The sequence below is a fragment of the Mytilus trossulus genome, chromosome 10, assembly GCF_036588685.1.
Source record: "Mytilus trossulus isolate FHL-02 chromosome 10, PNRI_Mtr1.1.1.hap1, whole genome shotgun sequence".
Taxonomy (NCBI): Eukaryota; Metazoa; Mollusca; class Bivalvia; order Mytilida; family Mytilidae; genus Mytilus; species Mytilus trossulus.
In genome coordinates, this window is record NC_086382.1 from 60,694,278 (window position 1) to 60,717,253 (window position 22,976).

Here is a 22,976-nt window from a genome sequence, read left to right on the forward strand (position 1 = left end):
TAAATGATCAGTTCCTACAAACTGTTTATTACAGAACTTGATTCACATCAATCAAACTCTCCATTAAGTAAGTAAACAAGGTCATATTTGAACTAAACATTTTTCATTTCAATAATAATACCAATATATAAAAGTCATTCCCATTGAATTATATATCAGACATTCTCTACATTTAATCTGTAAAAGGAATAAATAAAATTGAATTGATGAAGGAATTACATAACTATTTAAGACAGTTCTCTAGACTTTAATTTGCTATTTCATCAAATATTATGCAAGTTTGGTAATAAGAATTATCTGTCATATTGCAGGAACATGTACTTCTTTAGAACTATGAGTCATGTTCAACTTTCTACACTTGCAAACTGTTTCCTTATAAGGATATAAGTTGCAGCTGATATTTTTGTCAAGCCTGCAGTGAATGTAATGGAATGTGGCTGACATAAGAACTTTATGGCTGCTGCAACACTATTTGCATTTTGCATATAGTTAAATTTCATACTATATGTAGATGCCTTATGTTTTTATACGACCGCAAATTTTGAAAAAATTTTCGTCGTATATTGCTATCACGTTGGCGTCGTCGTCGTCGTCCGAATACTTTTAGTTTTCGCACTCTAACTTTAGTAAAAGTGAATAGAAATCTATGAAATTTTAACACAAGGTTTATGACCATAAAAGGAAGGTTGGTATTGATTTTGGGAGTTTTGGTCCCAACATTTTAGGAATTAGGGGCCAAAAAGGGCCAAAATAAGCATTTCTTGGTTTTCGCACTATAACTTTAGTTTAAGTTAATAGAAATCTATGAAATTTTGACACAAGGTTGATGACCACAAAAGAAAGGTTGGGATTGATTTTGGGAGTTTTGGTTTTAACAGTTTAGGAATTAGGGGCCAGAAAAGGGCCCAAATAAGCATTATTCTGGGTTTTCGCACAATAACTTTAGTTTAAGTAAATAGAAATCAATGAAATTTAAATATAATGTTTATGACCACAAAAGGAAGATTGGTATTGATTTTGGGAGTTAAGATCCAAACAGTTTAGGAATTAGGGGCCAAAAAGGGACCCAAATAAGCATTTTTCTTGGTTTTCGCACCATAACGTTAGTATAAGTAAATAGAAATCTATGAAATTTAAACACAAGGTTAATGACCATAAAAGGAAAGTTGGTATTGATTTTGGGAGTTTTGGTCCAAACAGTTTAGGAAAAAGGGGCCCAAAGGGTCCAAAATTTAAACTTTGTTTGATTTCATCAAAATTGAATAATTGGGGTTCTTTGATATGCCGAATCTAACTGTGTATGTAGATTCTTAACTTTTGGTCCCGTTTTCAAATTGGTCTACATTAAGGTCCAAAGGGTCCAAAATTAAACTTAGTTTGATTTTAACAAAAATTGAATCCTTGGGGTTCTTTGATATGCTGAATCTAAAAATGAACTTAGATTTTTTATTATTGGCCCAGTTTTCAAGTTGGCCCAAATCGGGGTCCAAAATTAAACTTTTTTGATTTCATCAAAAATTGAATAAATGGGGTTCTTTGATATGCCAAATCTAACTGTGTATGTAGATTCTTCATTTTTGGTCCCGTTTTCAAATTGGCCTACATTAAGGTCCAAAGAGTCCAAAATTAAACTAAGTTTGATTTTAACAAAAATTAAATTCTTGGGCCTCTTTGATATGCTGAATCTAAACATGTACTTAGATTTTTGATTATGGGCCCAGTTTTCAAGTTGGTCCAAATCAGGATCTAAAATTATTATATTAAGTATTGTGGAATAGCAAGTCTTTTCAATTGCACAGTATTGTGCAATGGCAAGAAATATCTAATTTCACAATATTGTGAAATAGCAAATTTTTTTTTAATTAGAGTTATCTTTCTTTGTCCAAAATAGTAAGCAAGAAATATCTTATTGCAAGATTTTTTTTTAATTGGAGTTATCTTTCTTTGTCCAGAATCAACTTGAATCTTTGTTATATACAATATACAATGTATATTCACTTTTTACTACCAACTGATAAATTTAAATAATCTTTACCATTCAGTGATAACAAGCAGTTTTTTTACATTTTATTTACAGTTTATTTTATGATGTATTTAAATGAGTAGTTATTGTTGCAAACTCCATTAGAATATTTTAATTGAGATTAGTTTTGGAATAAGGGAAAGGGGGATGTGATTAAAAAATTGGGTTCAATTTTTCTCATTTGAAATTTCATAAATAAAAAGAAAATTTCTTCAAAAATTATTTTGAGAGGATTAATATTGAACAGCATAGTGAATTGCTCTAAGAGAAAACAAAAATTTTAAGTTCATTAGAACACATTCATTCTGTGTCAGAAACCTATGCTGTGTCAACTATTTAATCACAATCCAAATTTAGAGCTGAATCCAGCTTGAATGTTGTGTCCATACTTGCCCCAACCGTTCAGGGTTCAACCTCTGCGGTCGTATAAAGCCCCTGCGAAGCATCTGGTTTTAATTGCTTTCTGGCATATGACATTTTTTTAGTACACTTAAACAGTTTCATCTAGTTATTGTGATGTTCAATTTTATCTTGCCTATGAAAATTGGTTGTAGATTGTAAGACGTTTGAATCACAGGGGTACTGTAGCCCTTGATTAAGCATTTGTTTGAAGCTTCATATTTCAGAAGGACAAAGAGCTGTATATTTTATCAGATAAATGTCTCATATTGTCTGAAACTTGTATGTGTTCTCATTTCAATAGTTGATCAATGTAAAGTTTTCTGAATTAAGTCTATTTCTCATATACTACAAGTATAAGTAAAGGGTCAAATATATTTTGTTTAAAGAATGACCTTGACTTCATTGGTTATGACCATGAACCCGTAGATGGTCCTTAATCTTAAAGATTTTCAATATAAAATTAAAAGAACCATGCCAATAAACCAGGCATTTCAGCATGTGCACTAATATATTCTATTTATAGATTTTACCTAAGAGTGTCTTGTAAATAAGTGTCTCTTTTACACCCACCATTTTGAAAGCACTGAGACAAGCACTTCTATTTATTGCTAATGTATAAAAGATCAAAAGGATTGGATAAAGAGATGATAATTACAATACTTCAACCATTCTAATGCATATTGATGAATACAAAAGAGACCTTTTTAATGGATATAGAAAATCTTTTTTCCTAATCTCAGCATACATTACATCACAAACTGTGTCAAGAAAATCACGATTTTGTATAACAAGAAAATTAAGACCTATTTCCATTTTACCAGTTTTTCTTTTAGATATTTATAAAAAGATTGTCCAGAAGTTTGATACTGACATCATCTACATCAGATAAATTGTTTGAAGCCTTAAAATTGCTTTCAAATATTGGTAACATTTTATCCTGATTATGGCCATAGAAAAGAGTAACCGGTAAAATTATTGCAAATAAGACTAAAACTGAAAATAACTTACTAATGATACCATTCTAAACTTCTGTTTTATATAACTGAAATCATAATTTTATTTGAATAACATGATTGTCAATGTATCTGATCCTTAATCTGTGACAGCCAAACAGGATTAAGCACTCACTGATGAATTTGTTTTTGATCGACAATAATGCCATTCATGTTCCAATTATGTATGGAACTTATATACAATGTATTTTGATGCCATCAACTTGTTCTGTGATTATTTGTATCTATAACTAAAATATCAATCAGTACACATCCAAAATCCACTGGATTTAGTGTAAAGAAATCATTACCAGTATGCCATTTGCAATGTAGCGAGAAATTCCTGCACCCAGAGGCATATCCTTGAACTGGACCCTAAACAAAAATATACCAGTTCAGTGATAATGAGCGCCATACTAAACTCCAAATTGTACACAAGAAAATAAAATTAGAATAATACAAGACTTACAAAGGCCAGAGGCTCCTGACTTGGAACAAGTCTTAAAACATCATATCTGCCTTACTCTTGTCTATTTCAATGGAAAATTTACAACATTTACTAATGTAATAGATATTCAAATTATTATATTATGATTACCAAAAGTGCATATTTTCAATATTCTGAGAAACTGCAGATTAAGTATTCAGTCATTTTTTACAAAGTAATGTAAAAAATTATACAAGCTAAAGAGTGTGAAGTATTACGTTGTCTTATTGGCAATCATACCACATCTCTTTATTTTGTATTTAGAGTGTCAAGTTTACATATGTCTAGCCAGCATCATAAAAATCTAATTTTGTCATCCTTATTCTAATGCTCTTATACATTGACTCTTTCTTGAAGACACAAGCCACTTCTACAGAAGAACACTTGTAAATGTGCACTAAAGAAGTTTCATTGATATTCTTGGTTCTAATTGATACACTTTGTTCAGAATATCACGCATTGGTATTTTTACCCTAATGATATATGAATGAAGGGATCTTAGACATCAGAGTTCTTCTGATACTGTTTTATTACTTGTGATGCATTACTCTTTATTCAGTAAAGCTTAAACTGACCCTTGCAGTTCCAAATACCACGGAGTTGCTGAAATTTCTCCCCCTTGTGACTTGGAAGAACTTGCACAAAAATATAAGAGCTATATATATATAATTGAAATTGAAATGTGCATTGCAATAATAACACATTATTCTTTTCTAAATTTAGATATGTTTTCCAGATATCATAATTTAAAGTAAAACAAAAGCCTATTAATGCTTTTAAAAGCACTCTATACATTTATAATTGTATTTCACAAATTTTGAATAGAATGTGTCTCTGACAGTATTGATGTTACCCTACTCCTTTTGAATACCTAGAATTATTCATTGCAAAGAGAAACAATGTTGTCTTGTTCTGTAAGTTTCTTTCTTTCTTAGGTATTGTTCAGTCTATAGTTTTGGCTTTTAGTTTGTAATCTTTCAATGTTTTTTATTGCAAGCTCCCTCTACCAATAAATTATGAACTGTTACAAAATCTGATTCCTAGTATGGCAGCACTTGATGTCCTTCATGATGAGTCATAATTGTAAACATCCATTATTCCATATTTGATGAAATATTTACTATAAGATAAGTCTGATATGATTGTAGCGGACTGCCTTACAAGTAATAATTATATTGGCTAGGGAGAAAATCGTCCAGACACTGTTGCAGAATGTTTGTCTATAAGACAAGAATAAAATCAATCATTTCCACAAAATTCTGTCAAATCTTAGACTTCTGTTATTTTGCAATCAAATTTTGTATGAATCATCAGGTATTTTTTGTTGTTTTTGGAACTAAATTTTGTTAGCCATTTTTAGAGTGAGTCAGAATAACCTTTCCTTGACCTTGAGTTTATGTCAATATATCACTTGTAATTTACTTAGTATCTACATAATAATATCTTGCAATGTTACCCAGGGGTAATGGTCCAGTAAGATTTGACAGATTATAGTCTTTATACTTCCTGGAAGCTCCAGCATGAAGTGCAACAGTTCTTATTCCAGTCTGGATTTGGAATTTCCTATCCTGTGCAACAAAGCAGAAGAAACTTTAATAAACAGTATTTTAATTCTGATGGGATGCATTGATTTAAAGTCTCTTTTGAATATTTGAAAATATAACCTATTTGTTTCATTTAATGTGAATTCAAATTCTTATGGTGTAAAAATGTACTTTGTTTTCACATTTATGTCCATTCTTTATTTTGTAGTCATTAGCTATATGGGTTGGTAAAGCTAACTTATTAAATCTCATGTTAAAGTACAAATTGCCCTTTGACATATTTTTAGTTCTTTTATTTTGAATTTCGAAACTTCCTATATTTCAAACATGAAATTTTATTAAGATGCCATGTGACAGTTAGAAATGGTTATAGCTTGAAAATCACAAGGTCTCTAGAAAAATTGGAGACACTATAGCATTTCAGGCATCAGAACCCTGAAATTGTCAGTTAACCTCTTGCAGGAGTTATTGCCCTTTAATGACAATTTTTACCAATTATTTGGATTGTGACCTAATACACTTACACTGTAATTAACAGATAGAAACAATACAAGGAAATATGTTTATTTTACTGTATTAGAACATCACCACATAACTTGTTTAAAATTATTTATTACTGTTTTATAAGTGAGAGGTTTAGCTAGCTATAAAACCAGGTTTAATCCACCATTTAATACAACTTAAGAAAATGCCTGCACAAAGTCATGACTATAATGACAGTTGTTGTCCATTCCTTTGATGTGTTAAAGCTTTTGATTTTGCCATTTAATTAGGGACTTTCTAGAATTTTTTACTAGGAGAAATTCGCTTTTTATATCCATTATTTCTTTTCAGACATTGATGAATGTGCCATTGGTATATCTAAATGTACAGTGAACAGTGTGTGTATCAATACTCCAGGCTGGTACCAGTGTGATTGTCTAGAAGGTTACCATAGTACCTGGCCAGATAATAACTTTGGAAGTCTATGTTTGGGTATGTTAATATAAAAATAAGATTACCATAGCAACTGGTTAGATAATATCAATCTGGGTATTGTAAATGCAGGTTTTTAACATAAGGTATAGCAACTGGAAATTTGATAAGTATTGGAGTCTTTTCTTGCTATTGTCCCCTGCCAATGTTTAGCAGGGACATATAATTAACAGGTGTCTGTCCAGTTGTCCATAGATTTGTATCATAGATTTTAATCAGCAAAGTCATCCAAAATAAGTTCTGATCAAATATTCATTTTACTAGTTACGTCCCTTGGAACAATTTAAAACCTAATGGCTATCATATCTCCTTGGTCTCATTTTCATGGTTCATTGGTCAATGTTTTATTGTCCTGGTTAAGTCTGTTTCATAGATAGTAGAAACAATACGTGAACTATATTTGATTTATAGAATGATTTTAGGGTTTACTTGCATGTATCATTTGACCTTGACCTCTTGGTTCATAACTTCATAAGTCTTTGTATGGTAAGTTGTTTTTAATGGTTTGATCAGTTTCTTTGATACAGTAAGTGAATGGTCAGCTATAATTGATGTAGGGAATAATTGTAAGATGTACATTTCTGTCTTGCATGGTTTATATGACTTTGATCTTATTGTCATGGATCATTGATAATGTTAAGTTTGTGTGATACTTGTTGTAAAATCTTTATATTTTAAGACTTTCAACATTATATTAATCATGGTCAGTAAAGCGGGCTATTTCAGCGTGTACACCTTTGTTCTATAAATCCTTAGACTTGATGACATGTATTGTAATGTTCAAGCCAAGGACAAAATATTTTATAATTATCCTTTATAAGTATTCTCTTGTCATGAGAACGTCATATTAAGATTGATTAGCAATGCAAATGATGCTCTAAGAAACTATTCATTTTTTTTCCAATCAAGTCACATAATAAAGTGTATTTGAAGAAGATATTAATACCAATGTCAAGACACTCTGTAAGCAAGATAGATGACATCAAGGTTAATGTTACACATAGACCTTGATACCGATTGTTATATAACGGTAAATTGATCAAGACTAATTGTCTGGTCTTTGACTTGACCGAATTTATCTAGGGTTGGAAAATATGGGTTTCATGGTTTTGTGCTGATTTGCAAGATTATCGAATTGGTTTACTAATACAATAACATTGAGAATGGAAATGGGGAATGTGTCAAAGAGACAACAACCCGACCAAATAAAAAACAACAGCAGAAGGTCACCAACAGGTCTTCAATGTAGCGAGAAATTCCCGTACCCGGAGGCGTCCTTCAGCTGGCCCCTAAACAAATATATACTAGTTCAGTGATATGAATGCCATACTAATTTCCAAATTGTACACAAGAAACTAAAATTAAAATAATACAAGACTAACAAAGGCCAGAGGCTCCTGACTTGGGACAGGCGCAAAAATGCGGCGGGGTTAAACATGTTTGTGAGATCTCAACCCTCCCCCTATACCTCTAACCAATGTAGAAAAGTAAACGCATAACAATACGCACATTAAAATTCAGTTCAAGAGAAGTCCGAGTCTGATGTCAGAAGATGTAACCAAAGAAAATAAACAAAATGACAATAATACATAAATAACAACAGACTACTAGCAGTTAACTGACATGCCAGCTCCAGACTTCAATTGAACTGACTGAAAGATTATGATTTCATCATATGAACATCAGGCACAATCCTTCCCGTTAGGGGTTTAGTATCATACCATCATAACATATATGAGAAGAACATAACCCGTGTCATGCCAACAACTGTTTTTAGAATAGATGTGTTTAGTTCCGACGCAAAGACCTTATCAGTGACTCAATATTAACGCCAAAATATGCAATCTTTAATGACTTGACAACAGTATCGTAATTATATCCCTTCTTAATGAATGACATCTGTCTTTTGGGATGTCTGAGTTTCCGTAGAATCTAAGGGCATACATACAGTTTTGATTTCACAGTTATTTTTTTACAACAATTTGTGTGCATGTTATTTCACACCTAGTAAATTCAAATATGTAATAAAACAAAGTAAAATTCAAATATGTAATAAAACAAGAATGTGTCCCCAGTACACAGATGCACCATCCGCACTATCTTTTCCATGTTCAGTGGACCGTGAAAATGGGGGAAAATATCTAAAAATTAAAAAGATCACATCAAAGGAAACCTGTATACTAAGTTTCAAGTTGATTGGACTTCAACTTCATCAAAAACTACCAAAATTTTTAACCTGAAGCAGGACGAACAGACAGATGGACGACGGGAGAACAGACCAGAAAACATCATGCCCATAAATGGGGAATAATAAATGGGGCATACAAATGTACATTCATGTGCTTCTTTTAGAGATAAATGGGTCAAGTGTTATGGAATTTTGTAAAATATTGGTCTTTTAACATGATAGTGCATATTTATGGAAAACTATATGTTGTTTGACCTGACAAATGATTTTTGTTTATTTGAGATATTGGACTGCTGTCTATTTGCAGATCATCTTTTATTTATATACAAAAATCACGCCAACCTTTTTTTACATGGAATTCAATTATTATATAAACTGCACTTCCTCAGTATAAATATCATTACTTATATGTGGGAGGGTAACTTTCTCTATTATTTCTCAGCATTAATATATTAATGTAATTGAAACGATTAAGATTTTTTGTAAATTTGCCATTTTACTAAATTAACTGTCATTTGATGACTTTATCACCTATGAAAAAGATAAATTACTAACAGAAAAAGTAATTTTATTTGCAGTTATTCATGAAATGAATACCATGAATCGCCAAAAATAACGCTCAGTGCATAAAGACCACATCAACCTTCAACCCTAAGCTCTTCACAACAAAATATAAAAAAAGGCATAAAAATAACAACAAAGTACAGCACATGATTTAGTTTATTAAACTTGGTACAAGCATAAAATTATATATATATATATCTAAAAGCTATATGTGTTTAAACTTACAAGTCTTGAAAAAAAAAACCAATAGCAAAACAGGTACAGTAAAATTGTTGAAAAAATAATGTAATATTTCTGAATAAAACGCTTACTTGGCCAGAAACCATATCTTCTTGTTTTACTTTGTACAATTTTGGTATATAAATCATTATATTTTATCAGTTAAATGCAAACAAAAAATAAGTTTCTTTTACCGTTCTGAGGTTATGCCCCTTAACAAATGGAATAACTGCTTAATTTTTTGTTCCTATTCTCTAACTTAAATTTGCCTCAATTAAATTTAACATATACACAATGCTTAATACTACAAAACTCAGATAAAGTACAAATTTGGGTAGAGTCACTTTTACAGTTCTTAAATTATGTCCCTTTTTGTCAAGCCTTTGACTTTAGTCGAAAAAGCCAGACATAGCGACCCTACATTCTGTTGTCAGCGTCTTAGTTGTAATTGTCATCCGCAGCATCCGCAAATATTCACTCTGTGGTTGAAGTTGTTGAAATTTTAATAACTTTCTTGAACTATCCAGGATTTGTACCAAATTTGGACAGAAGCTTGTTTTGATCATAAGATAGTATCAATAAAGTAAATTCTGTAAAAATAAAATTCCATTTTTTCTGTATTTTACTTAAATGGACTTTTTCTGCCAGGAAACAATACATTCACTTCAAGCTATCCTGGATTTTTATCAAAGTTTTTTTTTAAATTTTGTACCTGTTTATCCTAATTTTACTTATAAATGAACTTAGTTTTTCTTCCAGTTAACATTACATACAGTCTACACTCTACAGTTAAAGTTTTTAAAAAACATTTATTAGATTCATAAACTATCCTGGATTTTTACCAAACTTGAACTAAAGTTTCTTACAATCAAAAAATAGTTTCAAGATGAATATTTTTATTGATTTTTTACTTCATTTTCTTGAGTTTGCAATTAACAGCAAAAGTAGGCAAGACAGTGGATTCCGGAGAATCCTTACAAATTTTTAATGTTATATACAAGCAGGGGCATCATCTGTGTCCAATGGACACATTCCTCATTTATTTTCATTTACAAATGGTTGTCAAAATGACTTATACCTTTGAACAACAATAAGGGTTAATCAATTATCATGTCATTCTAATAGACTACCAGAATTGATGGAAGAAAGTTTTCTTTCAATTTTTTTTTTTTTTTTATTTTTGGCTTTGTCATTCAAGAGTTTTTAACCATTTGAATTAAGGCAATTTTTTACACATCAGGAACAAACTCCATATTGCCTGGATTGATTTCATAAAAAAGAATTACATTATTATTGGAATTGATGAAAGAATGGTCTTTATTGTTTAGAATTTTAACCATTTAGATAAAGTTATTTCAGTAATTTTCATTCCTGGTGTCAAAAAATAGTCAATGTCTACTATTATGGTTTTCTGCTATCACAATACTGATATTGCATTTCAAAATATTGTAGACCTCCCCTGAAAAACTTCGGATAAGAAATATTCAAGCTCTTCATTATTTATTGCATATAAAATATAATTGCTACTCACACTTTTGAAGGTTATATTTTAATGCATAAAATAATAAGGTCAAAAATACATTTTCCAATTCAGATCTAATAAATATAAAAGTTCTATATAAATATACATTTTGATGATAAATTTTCCTTTTCTTTATAATTTACGTTTTCTTTGAGTAATATGTAATAAAATTTATAAAATTGAATCATAAAACTTTATTTAAACAAAAATTATGACGTTTTCATATAGATAAAATTATTGTTGAAGTGGTATATATTTAAAACATTAAGAGTTTTGTCTATAAATCATGTAAATATGATATGAAAATCTGTATCTTTCTTCCAGAAATCAAATTTGAAAGTGCCGTTCTGCAGAATATTCATAAATAAAAGGAGATATGGGGTGTTCTGTGTTTTACAAATAAAGACAGCAACCCCAAAACACAAAAAATATCATAAATATATAAGGATCCAACTAATATAAAAAATTATACTTCAACAATAGCATGAATAGAGTGGGTCTCATTGGGGTCTAAGCGTGATGCGGGATTGCCGATTTTTGGTAAGCATGACACAGGAAAGTCAAATTATTGTGTCGTGAAAACGGGAAATGAGGTCTAGTGGGACCTGGGAAATGACAAAAAAATTAGAATTGCTTACTTACATAGTGTAAGCGGGATACGGGAATCTGACAAAACAGTAAGCGGGATCCGGGATCGGAACCCCCCAATGAGACCCCCAATAGACAAATGTCAATGCTATATGTCAAGTTATAATCGCCTCCAAAGTTGAAACATAAATATTATGCATGTTCTCCCAGACTAAAGTATCAATTATGACACATCCAATGGATTGTGGATAAAGACTTCATAAACATTCTGAGAAACACATGTTATCTTGTGTAATGCCAAAATATAAATAAACAGTATCAAAAAGGACAAAATATCACAAGTTCCCATAACTGTACATATGTAGCAATACATGATCAGCAAGCTTAGATAAGCAAAATAGTCTCTGTAACTGAAATTATCAGTTAACTCCATATTAGAGTGATTCTGTTGAATGACCATTTTGTACAAAAGTTTTGGCCTTTGGTCATTCTTTAAAAAAACATCTATCAATTTTCCATACTTATGGCACAGAAATACTGAAAAAAGGAGGAAATAAATAGCATTCACATATTGACACTTATGTCAAAGAACAACAGAGTTGAATTAGAGTTTTGGCTTCTCCACTGGAGATTGTTTACTGATGCTTTTGATGTTCATTCAAATCAGATGATAAAGTTGCTTAAAAATTTACAAATTAGTGCAAAATTGAATAGTAATTTTCTGCAAGAATCTGTGTCAGACTATTTAAAGTTTGTAATGGTACTAGTATCCTCAGTTCATTGACCTGGTTTGTATAGGTGACCTAGTACATAAAGAGTATTACGTAAGGCATTATCCTTAAAGGTAAAAATTGTAGGGAAATGAACCTATAAACTAATTAGATATATAAGCAAACGGGAAATATTAATAGATTTGTATCTGATAATAATTTGTATCTTTTGAGCTTTTTTGCTACTAAATTATTACATATTACAGTATTTAGATTCAACATTGCTCTACTATTGCTACTACAGATAAATGCTTATCATGCATTTAAACTTAAAGACAAGGCCATTCCAAAGGTCCCACTGAGACACAGCATAACTACCCATCTCCAACCCCAATCCATAATCATCAAAAGAAAAGACAGAAATGAGATAAAAAGGGTTTGAATGTTTGCAGCAATGATGACCACAATAAATGGATTTGTAAAGTATATGTAATATACAAATCCTTGGTAAGAGTGAAATCAGCACAAAGAAAGATAACTCTATTTTAAAATCTGTAATCTTCATGCTCAGTATTACATTCAGAATTACCTTTAGTATAGTTAACAGTTGTTTGGTCAATCATGTCCAGCAAATATATTACCCCAAATGAAGCTGTTTTGTGATATATTTCTTTCTGTTTTATGATGAATTCATTTTCAAGTTTTTGTTTACAGTGTAATACAAAGATACTAAGAAATTAAGGAAATCTGAGTTGACTCTGTGAAAATTACAATGTAAACGGTAGGAGTTCAATAAACAAAAAAAAACTATACATGAATATTTTGTTTCAGTTTGAAATATGTTTGAACTTTCTATATATGTGTATTGACAGATGTGAATGAATGCCAAGGAGAAGGCAGCGGTCATACATGTCACATGAGCACAACATGTGTCAACACAGAAGGAGGCTACACATGTGCTTGTCAGATTGGAATGCCATGTATTAATGGTAATTGTAAAAATTAATTATTATGTTAATGTTAAAATAGAAACAGAATTTTAAGTGGCCAATTCAAATTTATTTTTCATTGAAAACCATTGGAAAACTTTCCATGTTTAAAATAAAATAATTTTTATTCCCAATTGGGGCATTACGTTTTTCTGTCTGTTTGTCCTTTTCGTATGGACGTCTCATCCATCTGTCCCTCTTTAGGTTAAAGTTTTTGATGAAGGAGAAGTCCAATCAAAGTAAAACTTAATATACATGACCCCTATGATAAGATCTTTCCAATTTTAATTGCTTATTAGAGTTTTTACCCTAATTTCACAGTCCACTGAACATAAAATATGTCATCAACTCTAATAAGCATTAACATTAGAAAGATCTTATCATGTACTATAATAGGATGAATATACCTAATATCACCCTAAAAGTGGGTGAAGACAAAATGCATTCAAAATTAAAACTGGGAAGCAGCTTAAAATGATAAACATTAAGGAGATTGGATAAAATGTGGTTACAGCTTGGTCACAGGAAAAGATCATTTCTGCTTCAATGTCAGATGGGCATCCGTGTACTATGGATACACTCTTGTTATGTTAAACTTACTAGTCTACTAAGTAATTGTTGAAAGATAAATTTACTTTCCATTCATCGTAAAATTTGCCTTCCTTATCCTTAACTCAGAAATTGGACATTGAAGCAGAAATTATCTTTTCCTGTGACCAAGCTGTAACCACATTTTATCCAATCTCCTTAATGTTTATCATTTTAAGCTGCTTCCCAGTTTTAATTTTGAATGTATTTTGTCTTCACCCACTTTTAGGGTGGTATTAGGTATATTCATCCTATTATAGTACATGACGTATTTATAAATAAATAAAAAGAGATAGAAACCCAAATGTCACTCTGAACTCTGTTATTTTCAACTCTATTATGACCACTTCACAAACTAGTTTTAATAGATAATTTTGTAATAAAGTAAAAACTTGCAGATTAATGGGATAAAACCTTGTTTCCTCACTATATATATATATAAATATTTGTCTATGCAGATTGTATGAGGAATGGTGAATACCACAGAAACAAAAGTGTATGGACAGACGAAGAAGATAAATGCATACAATGTCACTGTCAGGTAAAGGTTTTTGTAATAAACATATGTTATCATATACAGTGCCAATGTTAAGAAACCATCCTATGTGTTCATATGCACAGTGCAAATGTAACTAAAGTATGGAGAAAATGTGTAGACAATGATATTTCAAAGACACTGTCTGGTAGGGAGTTACAGTCTTTTTATATGCAGGGATAGGGCCAATGTCCATTTAGGAGATTAAATTATACACACAGCCAAAGTAGGGTAGGAAGACACCTTAAAGGTAACTTTTCGTAAGGTGGCATCTTTAGCATAAAAATTATTGCCTTTTAAAAATTATTTCTTTTGATATAATGTTGCACAAGTTAATAACTGTTTTGATTTAGAAATAATCTAGAAAAAGGTGATTAGATTCTGTCAATTTGCCTTCTGAAATAAAATTTTAAAAGGAGAATGTAGACCTAGAAATTTCAATCGTTTTATACAATTTTAATGTTTTTTAGAATGGTGTGACAAGTTGTCATAAGAAGCCATGTGACTGTTCAGCACCAGACGTTGATTTTGAATGTTGTCGCCATTGTGACGAGAGCTCTAAATGCCAACATCAGGAAGTGCCGATTTTCTTAAAGAATGGCGAGCGCTGGATTTTCCAGTGTCAGACTTGTGAATGCTTGGTAAATATTTGCTCTTAATGAGTTTCTAGTTTTAAACCATAACCAAAATATAAAGTTAAAGTTATATACACAATTTCCTATTGGTTTTCCTTTTGTTAATTGTCAGTGTGAATCTCGATCACTATCTAAAATCTTTCTCTCAAAACTTCACATATCTGAGTTGTTTTAAGACTTAAATGATAATTGATATATGAGTATAATATTATATTTAAAATTGTTGGGCATTGTCAAAATATTATTTATAAATGTTAAAACCACCTTTGTATGTGCCTGTCCCAAGTCAGGAGCCTGTAATTCAGTGGTTGTCGTTTGTTTATGTGATACATATTTGTTTTTCGCTCATTTTTTTACATAAATAAGGCCTTTTTCTCGTTTGAATTGTTTTACATTGTCTTATCAGGGCCTTTTATAGCTGACTATGCGGTATGGGCTTTGCTCATTGTTGAAGGCCGTACGGTGACCTATAGTTGTTAATGTGTGTGTCATTTTGGTCTTTTGTGGATAGTTGTCTCATTGGCAATCATACCACATCTTATTTTTTATATTTATTTTGAAACAAAATCTGTTTCAACAGGTTGTAGATGATTTTGTTGATTTTGTCAGAGAAAACAAAGCAAAAGGGAAATTGATAAAGAGTCTTTATTTCTAAATGATTTTGATAATTTTATAAAGTGCTCTAGTTGAAATTTTCAATTGATGAAACAATGTTTAAAATATCTGATATAAACAAATACAGCCAGTTTTACCAGTTGCATCTTTTATTATTTTTCGCAATGTTTTTATATTCATGAATTCTGCAGTAGGTATATTTTACATAAAAACCATCGGAGTTTACATTCATTGTTACCTTGTTTACAATACAATTATCTCCATTGAACTGTGAAACTGTTAAAACAATGCTAGTTACCAGTAAAGAAAACCAATTAATGATTATAGTACAAAATGGTAACTAACAATGTCCAAGATCAAAATAACAACTTTGTGTAACTAACAACTTAATTGATATAAATGGATAAAATAACAACTAAAAAGACAACTGTTTTGATAATTGAATAATCTTTGATAATTTTGTTACATATTATCATAAACAAATAAAGACTTATTTAATGAACTTTTAACATATTTGCCTTTAACTTTTTTTTATTTGATTTAACATGTTGGCCTTTTCGACATTTTTTTTGTGTGCAAGAAATGTGCTTCTGGTGTACAAATGCATTTAATGACTTTCATATTTTAAGTCTGTTTTGATATTTTATGAAATACATTAAATAAAATACACATGATTTCATCAGCAATAATTTAATTTGTAGAAATAAGTACATGCCAGAAAGTACTTTACCATGTGTTTACAGTATATCATTATGATGACCAATATCTTTATCGATAGCCTTAAATTACGATAGTTTCAGTTTTTGACAACATGTACAAATAAACATTTTTATAAGTGTATGTCCAAGGCTCTTTCCTATATTTGCTGGAAAGAAATATATATTTGAAATTCATTGAAAAACAAATCCCACCCAAAAACTAAAAATAAGAAATATATATTTGAAATTCATTGAAAAACAAATCCCACCGAAAACTTCGAATCATAATATGACACTTTTAAAGCTTTAAGTCCACTGTTAAATTCAGTCCTCAGAATTTACAATGTTGTTTTTTTTAAAGATAAAATGATAAGATATTGGTCAAATTATGGCCTTTATTGGTTAACCATTTATTTGACTGATCTACCCATATTATAACAGTAGAACATTTAGGCTTGGTTAGAAAATCAGCTTTTATGTACTAAGTTTTCTCACATCAAATCACCTAAGAAATTATTTAAAACTGTCTAGTGTTGTCTCCCTTTGTCCATCTTTTCATTGCTGAATTTTATGAATAATATATATATATAAATATGAATATAATATTTGCTGCCTGGCATAAAGCAGCCACAATCATGGCTTCAAAGACTTATTACCACAGAATAATACAAAAAAGTGATACTGTTATTAAAAAATTGTGGCAGGATAGGTTTTGCAAAAATAAAAACACACTTTTGAAATTTTTATTGTATAGTATGTTTGCAGCATTTTCTGAAATTGCAATGACTTATTATTCATGTATACACATTTGTGGTCATTTTTCAAAATTCACAGAAATAAATACACATCAAATTTCTAAATTTACTATAATAATTCTTTATATGTCTGTGCTTTTCTATCTCTGCAGGATGGTGAAATAGATTGTTGGCCATTGACCTGTCCTAAAGTAGCATGTCATACTACTATTCAGGAACCAGGAGACTGTTGTCCAAGATGTGTGGAGGATAATCCATGTCTCAGTTTTATACATGAAACAGGAGGGGCAGATAACTCTGCATCATCTTGTCTATACAAGGGTCATAGATATACACATGGTGACAACTGGGTGTTGAGAGAAGATACTTGTACTTCATGTGAATGTAAAGTAAGTACCGTATTTAGCGGTGTATAGTATGCAGTTGTGTACAATACGCATCCCTTTTCATTACTCCAAAATTGTAGGGGAAAAAGTTTTAAAAACAAAACAAAAAATTCAAAACAACATTTGAGTGATAATCAATAATAAAAACACAAAAATACTTAACTCAAGGAAATTATAAAAAAAAAAAGATGACACAAACACATTAGGCACTGAAAACATTATTTGTCCAAATATGCATCTGGTGCCGTAAAATTGTTAATTTAAATACTAAGAATAGATCTTTGTCTTAGACTTGCAAAATCTTAATAACGACCTAGATCATACCAATTTTTATATTAATTTACAAAAAATGAAATCATTTTCTATTGATTCAGCACAATAAAAACACCAAGTCTATTCTTCTTCCTATAAATCTGTTTCTGACATAAATAACTTTAATATTCTTCTGTTGTTTTGTTTTTTTGTAGGCTGGACATATTTGCTGCTTGTTTAACCACACATGTACATCTTTACCAGAAGAATATCACAACTCATATACCCTAACTTAGCTGAACATGCAATAACCATAGGATGTTAGCAGGAGAATTACATAGACTGGCAGAAGAAGTAAATGAGTTCTAGAAGAAATTATGTAATAATTACTAAAAAAGTGTCAATACTATTTCTTACTTGTAGTGCCATGACAGCCTTTTCAAGGATTTGGATGTTGCTTCAATGCAGTTAGCTTAAGGTAGAATGTCCATTGTCCAGAAAATATGGTGTTATTGATATTAGATAGGTCAGACTCTGACATGTACTGTACAACTAACAGTGTACCATATCATTAGCTTATTATATTGTAGTGACTAACATGTGTCTTAACCTAGAACAACAGAAGAAAGATGGGCTCTGTGTTTATTATAAGCATTCAACTTAAGAAGCACTAACTTTAAAGACCTTATTATCAATAGTACCCAGTATAAAGCTAAATATAGTGTTTTCAGTTTTATTAGTTGTACCTGACTTTAGGAACAAATCTTTGGTATCTTAAGTCATGTTGTCACAGAATAGAAGTTCCTTCATAATATAAGTTCCAAACGGAAAAATATTCTGGAATATTATTTCCACAGGAATAAATATTACAGTAGATGTTCCTAACGGAATAAATAGTATAGAATATTTGTTCCGACAGGTACAGGTATTATGACATTGTTTATAATTAAGTTTCCACTGGAACTTCTGTTAGGTGGAACAAATATACGTTGACAATGTCTTTATGAATAGCTTTAGGTAAATATCACAGCTTCAAAAGTGTCATTTTAGACTGGCTTTACGTCCATTTCATAGCTTACATGAGTATCATAGGAGAAAACAGCTTTATGTACATATCGTTGGTTTCTTATATGTTGTCTGTATACATACTTAAGTTAAATATCAAGGCTTTCTTGAGTGTTATAAGAAGGACACGCTTTAGGTGCATATCATGGCTTCCTGGAGTGTCATCAGTAGGACAGGCTTTAGGTACATATCATGGCTTTCTTAAGTCTCATCAGTAGGACAGGCTTTAGTTACATATCATGGCTTTCTAATGTGTCATCAGTAAATCTGGCTTTAGGTACATATCATGGCTTTTTTAAGTGTCATCAGTAGGACTGGATTTAGGTACATATCATGGCTTTCTTATGTGTCATTAGGAGGAACAGACTTTAGGTTCATATCATTGCTTTCTTCAGTGTCACCAGTAGGCCTGGATTTAGGTACATATCATGGTTTTCTTATGTTTCATCAGTGTGAACAGACTTTAGGTAGATATCATGGTTTTCTTATGTTTCATCAGTGTGAACAGACTTTAGGTACATATCATGGTTTTCTTATGTTTTCATCAGTGTGAACAGACTTTAGGTAGATATCATGGTTTTCTTATGTTTCATCAGTGTGAACAGACTTTAGGTACATATCATGGTTTTCTTATGTTTCATCAGTGTGAACAGACTTTAGGTAGATATCATGGTTTACTAAAGTGTCATCAGTAGGAAATACATGTACTTAAGTGTCATAAGCAGGAAAGCATTGGAGTTGTTTATTGGCTATGAGTTTGTTTACTAATTTTGGTTAATAAATACCAAGGCTTTGTCTTTAAAACTGTCCAAACATTGGGACTGCCCTTAGTTTGAATATCATTTAATGTCACCAGATGTATGTAAATTTAATTGGTGTACTAATGTCAGTAATGTTAGTTGATAAAACATAGGGTGTAGTTATCACAAAAATAATAGTCTGAGATAGTGCATATTATATCTGCTTTGAAAAATTATTCATTTATTGTTGTAAATTTCTATTAAGTAGGATTTAGTCATATTAACTGAATAATTCTATCAATTCATTGTGAACGAAAATATTCACATTTTCAGCTCGCATCAGCAGTAGGCTATCATAAAACAGACAAAAAACACCAATACTTTTTATTAGTCACTGTAAAGAAAACAGGAAGTTTTCATAGAATATTCCTGAAATTTAAGAGTTATAGAAGACAGAGTTCCTTGTTGTTATTTCAGACATAGATCGATTATATTGTAAATGATATAGTTTATATCTATTTCTTTTTCATGTGAATACAATATTTAATGCAACCATTTTTGCATAAAGTTGTTAGCCAAAGATTTATGAATCTCAAGTTCTATGCATTTATTGAAGCCTTTCATACAAAAAGTGCTTTTACTTAGTCATAATATAACAGTGCGTATCAAAATGCAAATGTTGCCTTCAGACACAGTGTTTATTTACTTTTTTAGCAAAATATTTTACATCATTTATAGATTCTTTACTTTTGTACTTTTTGATCTGAAAATGTTATAGTTTATATCATTGTGTGTAAAATACTTCAGCATTCTTAATATTGCATGTTTAAATGTCTAAGATAAAACAGTCAAGCTAGTTTTTTGCCATAAACATTACCATTAACTTTGTAAGGTATAATACTAATAAGTCTATAATGTACGTCATAACCTGTGGGTATTGATCATGGAAATGGGTTTTAAATCCAAATTTTACAATAGCATTACTGTATATAGTTTGATGTTAGAAATGCTTCCTGTAGCTATTTCAAGAGCTGTATATTATATTGATTAGCTACAGCAGTAATTCCATATCATGTGGAAGTTTTTAGCCTGTTATGAAATGTTTCATCAATAAACTGTATAAACTTAAACAAAATATCAAAATGTAGAAAGAAATCAAAATACTTTGTCATTAATTTCTTGCTTATTTAGATCAATTAAAAAATAATGCATATAGGTTAAGGTAGATCTAAATTGATTAAATTGAATAGGTCTGAAACTTGGAATCTTGGTAACTTTTCTGATGCTGTTAATTTTATTCAGTATAATGAAAGTATTATTCAGTATTATTCAGTATGAGAAAAGGCTGCTTATATCATATTATTTTTTTTATACCTAAATATGCAATAAATATTTGTGGCTGGCAGTTAAGCAAGAAACAATTAATTAATCCTATAATTTTGATAGGATTTTCTGGATTTGAAATGGAGAAAATGGTAAAATGTACCAATGAATTTACGTTATTGATAAAACCAAAGTATTACTAAGCATATTAGATATTTAAAAGGTTTAGGATTTTTATGATGAATTAGTCCTATTTATCCTATTTGTATACTAGAATTACTGCCCTTGTACTGCAATGTGAAATTGATGTTTTAGTATTGTACATTTGTTATTTATATAAACATATATAAATGTTGTGTTATTTAAATCAAAAGTATTTATTGATGTTGTAAAATCACAAAAATGTTTTATTATGTATGTTTTAACGGTATTTTTGCAAGTTATTATATTCTAATATAAATAAAACTGATACTCTAAGAAAAGAATATTACTATTGATATTCAGGGTACCAGAATTAATTTGAGAACTAGTCAGGGAGGATTTCCCCCACATTTCATATTGTGCTGAATAAGAAAAGATGCAATATCCTTCAAATTTATATTATCCCCTTGTACATTTTTGTTTGTTTATGACTTTTACATTTTAAACTAAAAATAGAGTGCAAATTTTAATTATCCTTAACCTATTTACCTCAAATAATTAAATATTAGTTTGGATAAGTGAAGGATTTTGTTTATAATAAGCTTACAATAATACTCCAATATAGAATCCATTCATTGGTATGAGATTAGTTCATGTTACCAGTAAAAATGGATTTAGTTGGATATCAACACAGAGTCAAATCAATCTTTAGGGAAATGCGCAAAAATTCTGAATCTCATTGAAAACTTTTACATTTTACATTTTCCAGGGCTTTTTTCCACCAAAAAATTGATTATATGTTATGACTTATGTTTTTTTTTTTCTCATAAACTTTTTGGCTACAGACATTTAAAGATTGTAATATCTTTGTTGGATGTGTTATCATAGTGTTCTTCCATCTTTATGATCAGTGACTCCATTTTAGCTTTAATAATTTGTGCCTTTTCTGTTCTATATTTAGGAGAGGATCTCACACTTCAACCAGAAAATTTCTAATCCATTTAAAAAATATATAAATCTGAGGGTTAAAAAGTTTAACTGAATTGGACAACTAAAATTTCAAAGAATTTTTATAGCTAATCTACAATAGCAGAGGGGCATAAAGTTTTCAGGTCTGTGCGTCCATTTGTTTATGTGTAGGTCCATTCACTCGTCCATCTGTCTTAGTACACATTTTCCCTTCCAATCTTTAATGCCAAATATCAGGTTCTACTGAACATGAGAAAAGCCCATTTTAGATTTTTACAAAGTTTCAGATTACTTTGAGATAGTTAGTCATTTCACACAGTCATAATTAAACTGCTTATATTGCATTGTTGCCATGGATATTCTTTGTAACAAAAGTCAAACTTGTGCCAAAATGAGAAGAAATTGATCATTAGAATCATGCCATGTTTTCATCATTTGTTCATTTATTTATTTCATTAGTAGTTAGAACATCTGTTTGATATTCTTGAAGAAATGCAAGGAATTTTTTCATATAATCCAACTTATATTTACGAAAAATCCTTGTCCTCTTAAAACAAAAATAATAATTTCTAATATTATGAAAGCATTAAAAGTCAAATCATTCAGCATTATTTCAATTTTGTAATTATACTTTATACTTTTATATATCTTTGTTGTTGTGTTTGTACTAGTAATTATAAGGAAAGCAAATATATGTGTTGTATTTTATTGTACAGTGTAAGGAGTCAGTTCAAGAATGTTTTTATGGTACAGTGTAAAGGGTCAATTTAAGAATGTTATTTTACATCAGAATATTGAATATCAAAATTTTTGTCATCCTTGTCCTCCTTATAAAATAACTACTTATGAAATTATTGTAGATGAAATAGACTTTGCATTGTGGGTAATAAGATACTGGTTAAAAACTGAAATGGATGAAAAAAAGGGTTTGAGTAGAGACTATATTGGCAGATAAGTCAGCTGGTAGGGGGTTGGAAGTCAAGGGAAGTAATTGAAGGTAACCTACAACATTTTCATTTAATCATTCTCATAGAAACATTATGATGGTGGCCTTAGGCTGTTATCTGTACT

The 22,976-nt window shown here is 30.3% G+C and overlaps 1 protein-coding gene across 1 annotated transcript in view; it reads left to right on the forward strand.

Moving 5' to 3' along the window:
* LOC134688306 (protein kinase C-binding protein NELL1-like) overlaps positions 1 to 18,450 on the forward strand; it is a 110,592-nt gene extending 92,142 nt beyond the window's left edge. Inside the window, exons 16-21 of the mRNA XM_063548881.1 lie at positions 6,283 to 6,423; positions 13,087 to 13,203; positions 14,250 to 14,332; positions 14,797 to 14,967; positions 17,182 to 17,418; positions 17,883 to 18,450. Coding sequence (XP_063404951.1) covers positions 6,283 to 6,423; positions 13,087 to 13,203; positions 14,250 to 14,332; positions 14,797 to 14,967; positions 17,182 to 17,418; positions 17,883 to 17,963 — 830 coding nt within the window. The 3' untranslated portion in view covers positions 17,964 to 18,450. The remainder of the gene's footprint in view (positions 1 to 6,282; positions 6,424 to 13,086; positions 13,204 to 14,249; positions 14,333 to 14,796; positions 14,968 to 17,181; positions 17,419 to 17,882) is intronic.
* Positions 18,451 to 22,976: the final 4,526 nt, after the last annotated feature.